The following is a 13,424-nucleotide window of genomic DNA, read 5'->3' as shown; positions in this document are numbered from 1 at the left end:
AGGGAAAATCCCAGTTCAAAAACTGGCCTTCTAGTAAGATCCACAGGAGGTTCAAACTGTACCTCCGTTATGGGACAAGGTAGTAACAACGATTAGGACAGCAAGCAGAGGAGGGGGAGCATGAGAGAGACCATCAGTTTCCTCTTGCCCTGCCCCTACCCCCACTCCCAACAGTCTGGCTGCCCTTTTCTCCCTCCCCACTTATCTGTCTTGTCCCCTTCCCGTGTCTCAACGTGTGCTCTTGGGGGGAGGGGCAAGCTCCGGAACAGCAGAATAGAGCCTGATGCTCCTTCCCCTGTCCCCCTCCTTCAAGGAACACAGTTTTTCCGCTGCATGCATCCGATGAAGTGAGCTGTAGCTCATGAAAGCTTATGCTCAAATATATTTGTTAGTCTCTAAGGTGCCACAAGTACTCCTTTTCTTTTTGCGAATACAGACTAACATGGCTGCTACTCTGAAGCCAGTTTTTTTCCTGTCCCCTGCCATGCCTGACTGAACATTCACTGCTTGGGAGGGAGGAATCATTTGTCCCTATTTTAGTTAATTTTCTGCCTGACACACACTCGGAGTGAATTTCACTTCCCATTTAAAAGTATTTAGGTTATGGTTAGCTGTATAGTTTATCTAATCTGTTTGTTTAATAATATCTTTCTGGAGCTCATGAATGGGATATTTAAGGTGAGAGGTGAGTTATTGGTACTATTCTAACTTTAAATGTCAGACAACTATTTCCTGTACTTGGATCACAGGGAAGTCATTAGTGGTTTTCCATATTGTTGAAGTGGTTGCCAGATTTCTCCCACATTTTGGTGCAAGAATGAAACGAAAAAAAAAAAGTGGGCTGCTGTTTGTTACTTTTTTTCTTTTCTAAAATATGTATAAAATAATAAAAACCTTATGTTTTTGTAATGAATTTATTCTGCATTAGTGTAATATGATTGTTCCCATCCTTGTAATTGAGACAGGGTTATTATGGAAGCAAACTACAATCCTATCATCGTGTCTCTGTGACTAACTTTACACATCATCTTACACAGTTACTTTGATCTCTTGATTGCAGGATTTAATCATCAGATCTGAACCATCTCTCTGTTTCTATATCTACTGCTTTCCTCTGCTGTATTGTTATAGCTTGTTTAAAAATAAATTAAAAAATAAAATACAGTAAAATATAATTAAACACTTCATTTTTAGTTGTCATAAATCCAGTAAAAAACACAGGAAACATTTGGGTTTTTTAGTTTTTAACCTGGAGCCCCAAATAAAGAGAAGCTGCATTTTAAGTATACTATATTGTCAGGCATTCTTGTCTAATTTTTAATGGTTTCACTTTCGGAGAAGAAGTGAAGAGTAGGATAAGTGCAATATTTTTATAAAACAAACAAACTTATTTTTGTCTTAGCTCTCACTCCATTCCCTTATCCCACAACACCACTTTGCATATCATCACCAAGTCAGCAGGATCCTGCATCAGCACCTGGCAACAACAACTACTTCTTGAAAGAAAGCAATACCTGAAGTGAATGAGCATTTGTCTCTCCTAATTAGTCTAGCACAGAGTGGGATCAGAAACACCAAAAGATCCCTGTAGTGTGGTTCCCACTCATCACTAGTGCACCTCCTTGTGCAGCTGGGAAATAAGCATGGCATAAGGTGCCCCTTTGTGGTCCCTACTCTTTCTGTGATAGTCTCTCTTTGGGTAACTTGGCTGGCCAGGTCTTCATTTAGTACACTCCTTCTTGGGTTATGAAGTCAAACAGGACCACTGTCGAAATGCCTTCTCCAAACAGTATTCAGCCCCAGCTTCGGACTCTGTGCCACTATACCAGGGGCTGGCAGGAGAACAGAACACTGCCCACTATACCGGGTTCCAGCCCAGGGACACTTTAACCAGCCATCCAGATCTGCTTGGTCCCCTTCCTTTTTCTGTTTCCTTGGGCTCCTTCCTACCCAGCCTCTCTCTCTTCCTTGTCTGTTATTGGGTTTACCATGGGAGCCTACTCTACTTCTGTTGGCTACTCCACCCCTTCCTAGCCTCTTTCTAGGCTCCTTACTCCTTGCCCAGAGATTACTTTCCCCAGGACCTTCCCCTGTTCTTGATGACCTCCTTCATCTCAGGGAGTGACTGCAGCCTCCATCTCTTCAGTCTCCTGGCTTTATAGTGCTGTCCCAGTCGTTCCCCAGCTGGGCTTCACTCTTAATTAACCTCCGCTCTCCCTATTTAGGTAATGACAGATAACCTAATTAGCCTCTCAAGTCCTTGTTAACCCTATCAGAGTTGATATGGGGTGCATCACACTCCCCAAAGAAACGGGCATTTTTGATAGTGGAGGAGAGTGGAATGGAGCTTTACAGGGATTTTAAAAATGGTGGGTCTGTTACAGATTGCATAGGAAAGAAGAGAAGCTGTGGTAGCTTGCCCCAGATGCACCTAGTGCTGTTCAGTTTTGAAGTAGCCACAGCCTATTGTCTTAATCTGATTTTAGTTTCTCTTTGTTCCTTTTGAAGGCCCATTGTAGTGCCCTGTAAACATGTATAACATATGTTCATGTATTTTAGATAGAGAGCATATATGAAAGATACTGTTACTTACACTTTTTTTTTAAATGGGGGATTAGGGTAGTAACCCCAATGTACTTAGACTGTAAACGATTTGAGGAGGGGACTGTGGTGGTTGTTGTTTTGTTCTGTGTGTGTTCAGCACCTCGCACAGTGGAGTCCTGGTCCATGACTGTGGCTCCTAGAGGATACAATAACATGAATAATCAATGATGATGATAACATATTGTCTTGGTCTGTCTGTTGTGAATTTGAGTTTAGAATTTGATTAATAGTTACAGCGAGAAAGAAGTCCTTAGAAATACAACTATATTTCATGAAGAAGTGTTCACAATGTAATTTGCCATAATCATGATCCGATACTCATTTGAGTGGGTATGTAGATCAATCATCTAGTTCTGTGAGCAGCCATTTCCTATTTCTTAGAAGCTGTTAAGTAAGCCCATAGGCGAGGTGAAACTGGTACCCAAAATGAGGAACTGTCATTTTTTGCACAGACCCGAAACACTGCAACATGACTGACTACAGTTTTTACCGTTCAAGTTAATTTCAAACCTTAATGTGGTGTTTATTGGTCAAAGCTACCAAATGTCAATATAATAAAATATTTTTATTAGTTTTGATGGGCAAGTATTTCTTTCAGAAAAGACTAAGCTTCTTAGCATGTGTTTTTAAAATGGCGAATACCAACGTTTTGCACTATACTAACATGAAATGTTTTCACATCACATATTCTTAATTGTCAAAAATCACACAGGTAATTTATAATAAATTTCAACTGAAAATATAGAAAACTGTTGATCAGCTCAGTTTCTCACTGAAGGTTATGCACCAGTAGTAGTAGATTGTGTGCCCGTTGTTTGTATTGCTTAGTGGATAGATATAAATATATGTGAATTTCTAATGTAATGCTTTTCCATTTATAAGCTTTTGTACATAAAACCTAGCATCTAGTATGCCTGATAGAAGGTTTTAATTTGTAATTGCTCATGCATGCAATACTAGTCTTTGACATATTCAAGAGACTAGCTTTTTAAATTGCTATCTTTGAGTTAAACCACCTAGGGCATGGCAGGTCAAACATCTAATAGCTATTGTTTTAGACTATGCAGACTGTAAAAGACAATACTGCATAGGTTTATACTCAGTCTAAATTTTTATGCTCTGAAACATGAGGACTAAAAGCATACTTTATAAAACCGTAAAACTTAGATCCTACAGCATCCATCCAATGATAGTGTATTTGGTGAAAGGTGATATTGATGAAAATATATGCTGCTTTGGTCACTAAGTAGATAGAAATGGTTATGAATAATAGCAATAAATGAAAAATTACCACACTAAGAAACTTTAAAAGTAACCTGTGCCTTAGATTTTGTTACAGTCTAGAAATGACTCTTTATTCGAATCTCAAGAGTCAGGAATTTACTGGAGGGAGTAAAAGTTATACTGTCATAAATAGCCCATTTTAAAATTACTGTAATTCATAAACTAATACCTTAACTTGTCAATTATTAAGAAATCCAAACTGTACCCAGAGTGCTGTAACTTGTATTTTTCTCATAAATTAAAGATTACCGTATATACTCGTTCATAAGCCGAATATTTTTGGCATCAAAGAGCAGGGGTCAGGTTATAAACGGGTCTACACCAAAATTTGATCATTTTAAATTCTATGAAATCATTGAATTGAATGTCTAATGCATTGTCGTTTTGTTTACCTGGAGTGTCTGCATGCATGGAGCCCCTCAGTTTCCTGTGGCCGTGGTTTGCCGTTCCCAGCCAATGGGAGGTGGGAAGTGGCGCCACTTCCCGCAGCTCCCATTGGCTGGGAACGGCAAACCATGGCCACTGGGAGCTGAGGGGCTCCGTGCCTGTGAATGCTCCAGGTAAACAAAATGTCCCGACCCGCCAGTGGCTTACCCTGACGGGCCGGGAGCCAAAGTTTGCCAACCCCTGAAATATAGGGTCAGCTTATTAAAGGGTCATACAGTTTTTACTATTTTTACCTATCCATCTTGGAGGGTCGGTTTATAAACGAACGGGCTAATGAACGAGTATATACGGTAATCTGTCTTCTGAATATGAATCTCAGCTAAACCATAATTAAGGAGATTCTGTGAAGTACATATTAAATACTATGGAGGAGACCTAGCATCTCTTACATCAAGAGCCTTCTTAAATGTCCTCATTTAGAACAACATGTGAGCCTGTGCTTAATTCTAAGCATATACTGAAGCTCTGTTGGCCTAAAAGAGCTTTAGTGCTATCCTGAATTCAGTTGTTCTCCTAATCAAAGACTAATAGTTTTTGAGTTAATTTGAAGATATTATTTATATGTGTGCAATTGGAAAATATGCTCACATAATTCTTTTATAAATATTTTTGTCAGGGCGTACGCCTTTAATTAATTATAATAATAGTGATCAATCTAACTTGTTTTATGTTGGGGTCAATTAACGTCTGATAATATAAAATGTTTAATGTTTATCCATAAAAATGTAGTAATAAATAATTTTATTAATTTTAAGTTATAAGTAATAATTTGTTAAAGTAGTGATCACCTCCCATTGCCTTTCACAGTTTGAAAATCCCACCCTAAACGTTTAAAAAGAGTATCTACAGTGTTTGCTTGATTTTTTTGTATATTCCATCCATGTGTGAGGAAGATTGGAATACAATATAGTTTGAAAATGGGTCTGTCCAGCACTCTGTATTATTATTCAGTTATATTTATATAACACCTAAACTGCGCTAGATACTTTAGATACAAAAGTTCCCAACTCCAAAGTGTTCATAATTTAGAGGGAAAAAGGAACATATCAGGAATGGGGGTGGGGGCGAGGAAAATAATGTAACAAAGTAATTGGTTGCTCTTTGGCATATGTCTTGTAAATTCCACAACTTTTGTAATGTGTTTTTAAATTTATATGTTCATTGTCTCCTTCTCTCTGTCTTTGCAGTAGTCAAGGTATCTTAATTCACATGTTCATCCTTCGCTACCCAATGTAAAAAAAGTCTTTTGTTCTCTGTCTTCTTTCTGTTCTGCTTTCTACTCACTCAGAATAGACAGGACTTCAGGGAGGAACTTGGGGAGGCAGGCAATGAGACAGGCTTAAGTATCTGGAGGCAGGGGAAGGATTTTCATTGAAAAATGCAAGGTGTGACCAGGTACCAGGGATGGCCACATTGAGAATGCCACACTCAGGGCAAGAAATGAGGCAGACAATCCCCAAAGCTGGAGGCTTACTCTATAATTAGATTCACCAAGCCAGTAACAAAAGAGCTTCTGCAGTACCACCAGAAGTCAAACACAGACCCCTTTAGGCATTCCAGCCCTTGGTTTCCATCCAGGCAACCCAATTTAATATAGTGAGAGGTCATTGAAAACCCATTTCACCATATGAGAGGTCTTTCTAATCCCAAAGAATCAGACACATGTTCCCAGATCAATATGAATCTCAGATTTTGACTGAAAAATCATGCTGTCAGCCAATCCTTAGTAAACTAAAGATTTAATAATATAAGAAAAGAAGAAAGTTACAAATATTTAATAGATCATATATAGACAAATGATTGCAAAATCCTTATGTCAGGTTTGGAATAGACTGCTGTCTTGTAAAGTCTCTCTGGTAACTTCCAAAAGATTGGGAGTTCCTCAGTCTATAATTCAAGAGGCTCTTTTTTGTTGTAAAGGAGTCCAGAGAATTAGAGCAGATAAGAGGCAACTTGGAGAGGTTTCAGGTGCCTTTTTATGTCCTCTGCCAGGTGCATGGAAAATTACTTGCCCAAGATGGAGTCCAGGGTCACATGAGCATATCACATGCCCTCACATGTTTTGCCAAATCACAGAGGGTGGCCACTGGCTCCTTACTGTCTGAGGCATCCTCAGGAAGAGCTAGCAGGGGTGGGATGAGTTTCTTCAATGTCCTGTTTTGAGAGCTGTGTCTGCTTGATGGGCCATCAATACATAGCTGTCTAGCCCTGATGTAAATTCTATCTGGTGGGTGTCACCCAGGAGTACAATGCAGGTTTAAGGTACAAGTACATAGCTAATATTTATAACTTCAGATACAAAGATGATACATGCATATAAACAGGATAATCATATTTACCAAATCATAATTTTTCCATTGACGCCTTACATGATATACTTTGCATAAGATTTATGGAAACTGTGTAACAGTGGTGGTAACAGTGATATAAATGATCACCTTTCGTATACACAGCATCATACAAGGTTTTTCATTGTGAAATAAAAGTAATATGTATCCTTTGCTTCCTTCTGCTGGCATTAAAAAGGATGTGAGTGGAATTCCCGTGAAGAATTATCCTGTAAGTTCACAGTAGTTTAATTATATGTATGTATGTATATGTATGTATAGTATAGTATAAATACATAGTCCCAAGTTCCTTTTTGACATTTTTGCTTTTAGACTATTTTTTTGCTCTTTATTAAAGTAAATATTTTCCCCCAAGGATATGTCATATTGTATATTGCTATAAATTCATTCATGTAATTTTTTTGTATGAAATTCCAGAGGGAATTGGCTAGATTATTTCCAATCTTTATTTTTGATTTACAGACTCATTAAAAAAAATTTTTTTTGACTGCTGACTTTCTGCTGGTCGTTGTTTGGTCATTCTACACCTGTGGTAAATGTTTTTTACCAGCAGATGGAGGCAGGAAACACAAACACATTTGTTATTCCTCTATTAGAGCTATTTACCCAAGCAATCCAATTCAAGAGACTGACTATGTAATAAAGACTGCAGAAAATAGTGATTGAACCAATTAAAAAATAAATGTGAAAATAAAGGAGGCTGCACATAGACTGACAAGCCAGTGTCATACTGGCTCATTTTTTCCAAAATAGTCATGTACCATTGCGCTGTTTTCTTCCAGAGCCATGTCTGTAATGCATGACTGTTCAGAAGTGTACCTACACAATCATAAATGCTACCTGAAATGTGGCATTCTCATCTGTTCTATTAATTGTTTAATGCACATGACAGTGTACATGTTGTGTCTAAAGTAATGGACTGATTGTAATCAGTCCATTACAACTGGGGTCTCTGTTGTGACTCTTGGGAGACAGTCATTTGGTTGCAAAATGTAATACCTTTATTGCAGTAGAGGAAAGCGATAATTCCCGATGAAACAACAGTGGTGATTGTTTTTGCATCTTTTCCTGATCAGGAAAGATGTATGAAGTGCTATTGTGTTAATAATAAATCGTGTTGTTTTTTTCAGAAGAAATAATTTGTTGATTAGTGCTGAATTTATTTCTTTAGGCTTTCCTTCCACTGGTTAAAATTTTCAAAAGTGCCTAAATGATTTAGGAGTCTAAGGCAGTTTAGAAGTTATTTTTATTTGTGAAAATAAGGTTTTGTGAAAAAAGCAAAACCAATTTGTATTTTATTGCTATAGTGATGTAAAAGCTTTTCTACCTTCTGAGGATTTAAAAAAAGAACTGGGAAGTTCTTCCTGGTAGTAAGGAAGCTGCATCTGATAAGGCTATCTGATGCTTTGTTACCAAATTTTTGAAGAGAAATGCCCACAATTATTTAATTGTTTAGTGTAACTTTTTTATGCCACTGCCATTAAAGAGTGTTTTTTAATTATTTATTACTTCTATTACGGCAGTGCACAGAAGCTCCACCTAGGATTGTGGACCCATTTTGATAGGTGACATACATATACACAAAGAGCTTACCATCTAGACAGAAAAAATTGGAGCGGGGTGTGTGTGTTGGGGGGGGGGGGGGAGACTTTTAGAGATGAAGAATTAATCACTCCCATCATAGTTTGTTCTTGTAATAGATCACTCTCTCTGCTAAAAATGTGCACCTTATTTCTAATTTGAATTTGTTTAGTCTGTTTCCAGCCCCAGGGTCTTGTTTATGCCTTTCTAATAAAGAACCCTTTAATATCTAGTGTTTTCTCCCCATGCAAGTGCTTATACCCAGGGAGAAGTGTATTAAGATCACCTCTTGATCTTTTTATAAGCTAAACAGGTTGAGCTCTTTGAGTATCTTGCTGTAAGGCAGGTTTTTTTCCAGTACTTAAATAATTTTTGTGACTCTTCTCTGCACCTTCTTCAATTTTTCAACATCCTTTTAAAAATATAGACAACAGAACTGTATGAAGTATTGTAGTATCAGACTCACTATGGCCATATACAGAAGTAAAATCACCTCCCCTACTTCTACTCTTTAATCACGTTTATATGCCCAGGGATTGTATTAGCCATTTTCCCAATAGGATTGTGCTGGGAGCTCATCTTCAGTTGTCTGTATGTTACGACCCCTAAATTGTTTTTAAAGTCACTGCTTTTCCAGTATACAGGCTCCCCTTCTATAGATATGGCCTGCATTCTTTGTTCCTGGATGTGAGCTTGCATCTGTCTGCATTAAAATACATTGTTTGAATGGGCCCAGCACACCAAGTGATTCAGATCACCATGTATTGTTGCCCTATCTTCATTATCATTTATTTTTGTGTCTTCTAAAAGATTTATTAACCATTATTTGTATTTACTTCCAGATGATTGATAAAACATTGTATCATGTTGTGTTTAGAACCAGTCTCTGTGGAACCTCATTAAAGCCCATCCCCATCTGATCATGAGTCTCCACTGACAACTACTTTTTTGAGATGTCATTGTAACTTGCAACTTTTGTGATGAAAGTGATAAATGGAAAACATCATGTTCTACATTTTAATTATTTGTGGTGTTAATTTTATTATCGTGAAAGTGCTGTTTATGGATCCATGGTTAAGGCTGAGCTGAGTTTCCTCCTTAAAGCAGAGATTCAATTACTTTATTGTATATGAAGAATACAACATATCCCCGTCAAAGTACAGCACATTCTCTTTTTTGTGTTTGAAGTAATTTTCTAAGAATTAACAATGAAACTGGTTTATTAATTTGAAATATAATTAATTAAAATGTGCGTTCTTTAAGAACTTAGCACCCAGCATCAGGCATGTTTTGTTTTGTTTTGTTTCAAATTATTTTAATACAATAGTAGAAATACTTCAAGCTTTTCATATAGTTCATCTCTCAGAAATATTTCAGATGGGATACAGTTGGAAACTCATTTTTGAAGGATTAATGGCAATTTTAAAATCACTTTTAACTGTTAGTCTTGAAAATACATAGTCTGCAAAAGAGGAGTTATCAATTATTCACTTTCAAACTGGGAGGATGTTAGTGGGTTTCCACAAAGGTCTCTCCTGGGTCTGATACTAGTAAGTATTTTCAATAATATCTTGAATAATAACAGTGGCGATTGTGCTTATAAAAATTGTGGATGACAGCAAGGTAGGTGTGGTTGCAAGGACATTGGAGGATGGGATTAGAATTCAAAAGGACCTCGATAAATTGAAGAATTGGTTTGAAATCAACACTATGAAATTCAGAGAAAATATGTGAAGTATGTTGCTCAAGACTCACAAGTTAAATCTGCAGAAACAAAATGGAGAATAACTGACTAGGCAACAATGTGATGCTGTTACAAAAAAGGCTAATATCATTCTGGGGTTTATTAGCAGGAGTGTTGTATATGAGGCATTATTGTCCCACTCTTCACAGAACTGACGAAGCCTCAGTATGAGCGTCATGTTCGGTTTTGGGCATGACATTTTAAGGAAGATGTGGACAAATTGGAGAGAATCTAATGATAACTCTAGAAAACCTGTTAGATGAACACAGGTCTAAAAACTGGGCATGTTTAGTCTTGAGAAAAGAAGATTGGGTGGAGGGGAATCTAATAACAGTCTTTCAATATGTTACGGGCTGTCATAAAGAGGACTATGATCTATAGGCGTTGACACCGTGGGCTGGAGCACCCACAGAAAAAAAATTAGTGGGTGCTTAGCGCCCACCTCCCTCCCTTCCCCCCCATGCTTTCTGTCTGCCATTGGCCTCCCTGGTCAACTCTTTCCCCTGCCTCCGTAGCACCTCCTGCCTGCCATGTTTAGCTGTTCTGTGGCATGCAGGAGGTGCTGGGAGGAGTGGGGATGGGGTGCTCTTGGAGGAGGGGGCGGAACTGGATGGGAAGAGGTGGAGCGGGGGCAGGAAGAGGCAGGGTGGGGGCTTGAGGGAAGGGGTCGGGTGGGGCCTGGGGTGGAGTGCAGGGTTGAGCACCCCAGGGCCCAGAGGAAGCCGGCGCCTGTGTTATGATCAATTGTTCTTCATGTCCACTGAAGGTAGGACAAGACGTGATTAACTTAATCTGAGATGCCTGTTTTTGAAGGAGGAAAGAGAAATAATTAAAACCTATCAACCATATCTCAACCTAATATGTTGAAAAGGCTGCTGTCTTCCTTGGTCCCACTGAAGAAAACACAAGAGTAATAATTGCAAAACAAAATATACCTGGAAGTTCATTCCTCAATTGCACTTTCTTTCTCATAGTGAATTGTCTACGGTTTGACTTGGAGAGCTTTTTCCATTCAGGAATTTTGTTCCCTACATTTGATACTGTGAATAAATGTTTGTTTTCTTTACTTTTACAGTAAAAAAGGAGGAGGAAGATTTTGAAGAAAAGAAATCCATTAAGAAACGAATCAAAGAACTAAAAGTCTTAGACCCGAAGATTGCACAGAACCTCTGTAAGCAATTTTGATGACAACCAAAACTTTTAAAATTATTTGTGTAGAACTTGTTGGGTGTCTTGTGTTGATATTTTATTCAAATGACGATTTTTTAATAATCAGTCTAAAATTCAAGCTAATTTCAATTAATACATTTTCAATGTGTGTGTTTATTGAGAATAATACAAATCATCTCAAGCTTTGGGCACCATCAGTTATTTAAAAATATAATACCAAAAATGTATTTTGGTTCGCTCTCCCTGCAGTCTGTCTCAATAGTCAACAAATTCAGACTATTCCAGATAAAGGGATGGGAGAGTAATTCAGAGTTCAGGTCCCCTGATGAAGTACGTCCTGCCAGTTTCCTTCTTTTGGTTTATATCAAGAGAGGGGGATCTAGCATTAATAGAGTTAATTGCAGCAGTCACAACGTAGCGTGAGGAGAAAGAGAGTGTGTGGTACATCTGTATTCCCATGTTATGGTTGTGTGAAGCTTATAATTAGGACTAATGGGACTTAGAAAGGAAACTTAGGTTGAATACAAAGGAAATAGTCTCAGGAGATTTCTCAGGAATAGATTTGTAAAGTGGAAGACCTGTCACTTAAAATATCTAAGCTGCACTAGATAAAATATTAGAAAATAAATTGTAAAGAACAAATGGTCAGTGGCAAGAAGCCAGGGCTGTGGTGGTTTGATCTTCTAATTTATTTAATTCTGTGGTGCAAATAAACGCTATAGGACCCATCTTTTTGCTCAGACGTTCCCTCAACAAAGAGAGCCTTTAAATGGCTGGTAATATTTTCTTCATAATCCTTATCCAGCAATCAGCTTTCAGAAACTTGATATGTTTGGCAGAATGTTGTCCTAATATGAACTTGATAAAATTAATTATAGTCAGTGTTACCAGGCTGACCTGGTATAAGAATCTGTTTTTAATTGTGTATGCCTTTTCAAAACTTGAATTGTTGGGATGAATTTTCCATGCTGGGTGTCAGCCTCAGACAAAATTTTGGAACGCTTCAGCCCAAATTTTCTGTGGTCTATCAGAGCTTTGAATCATAGGTAGATATAGTAGGGCTGTCAAACAATTAAGAAAATAGTTGTGATTAATCGCATTTTGAATTGCACTGATGAACAATAATAGAATACTAATTCAAATTTATTATAAATATTTTTGGATGTTAGTCTACATTCTGAAATATATTGATTTCAGTTATAACACAGAATACAAAGTGTGCAGTGCTCATTTTATATTTTTATTACAGATATTTGCACTGTAAAACATGAATATTTTTCAATTCACCTCATACAAAATACGGTAGTGCAATTTCTTTATTGTGAAAGTTCCACTTACAAATTTAGAGTTATTATTTTTACACAATTGCACTCCAAAACTAAATAATGTATAACTGTAGAGTTTACAAGTTTAAGCATGAAGGGGCATATGACTATTTAGCATATCTGGCACATAAATACCTTGCAACGCTGGCTACAACGGTGCCATGCAAATGTCTGTTGTCACTTTCAAGTGACATTGTAAATAAGAAGCAGGCAACATTATCTTCCGTAAATGTAAACACACTTGTTTGTCTTAGCGATTAGCTGAACAAGAAGTAGGATTGAGTGGACTTGTATGAGGTGAGTTGAAAAATACAATTGTTTTGTTTATCTTTTTTACAGTGCAAATATTTGTAATAAAAATAATATGCCTAGTACTGTACACTTTGTATTCTGTGTTGTAATCAAAATCAATATATTTGAAAATGTAGAAAAACATTCACAAATATTTATAATAAATTTAAGTTGGTATTTTGTTATTGTTTAACAGTGCAATTAAAACTGCAATTAATCGTAACTAGTTTTTTAACCTAGTTAATTTGTTTTGTGTTAGTTGCATTCATTAACTGCAATTAATTGACAACTCTAATTTATAGCAGTTAAAGTATTCTGCCCAAAATTACTTTGTTTAATAACAAATTGGAGCTAGAATTTCTGATGGCTGTGATGTGTAAGAGGGAGACATGGACACGGAATCATAAAAGGTAGGGCTGTAAGGGATCTCTAGAGATCATCTAGTCTACCTCTCTGTGTTGAGGCAGTACCAAATATACCTAAGCCACCCCTGAGAGAGGATTCCACTACCTCCCTTGGAAACTTAGTCTAGTAGTTAAATGTCCTTATAGTTAGATGGGTCTTTTTTAATATTTAACCTTTGCTGCATATTAAGCCACTTACTATTTGTCCTACCTCTGGTGGACATGA

At 37.3% G+C, this 13,424-nt stretch overlaps 1 protein-coding gene across 3 annotated transcripts in view; it reads left to right on the top strand.

The window, feature by feature from the left end:
- The window catches only part of DIAPH3 (diaphanous related formin 3), a 528,591-nt gene that overhangs the window by 237,682 nt on the left and 277,485 nt on the right, over positions 1 to 13,424 (top strand). For all 3 annotated transcript variants that reach the window (XM_043533700.1, XM_043533705.1, XM_043533707.1), the window contains one exon: positions 11,084 to 11,179. In XM_043533700.1, the coding sequence (XP_043389635.1) occupies positions 11,084 to 11,179 (96 nt within the window). The remainder of the gene's footprint in view (positions 1 to 11,083; positions 11,180 to 13,424) is intronic.

Source organism: Chelonia mydas, chromosome 1, assembly GCF_015237465.2.
Source record: "Chelonia mydas isolate rCheMyd1 chromosome 1, rCheMyd1.pri.v2, whole genome shotgun sequence".
NCBI classification, from domain to species: Eukaryota; Metazoa; Chordata; order Testudines; family Cheloniidae; genus Chelonia; species Chelonia mydas.
This window is presented reverse-complemented; position numbering and strand designations above follow the sequence as displayed.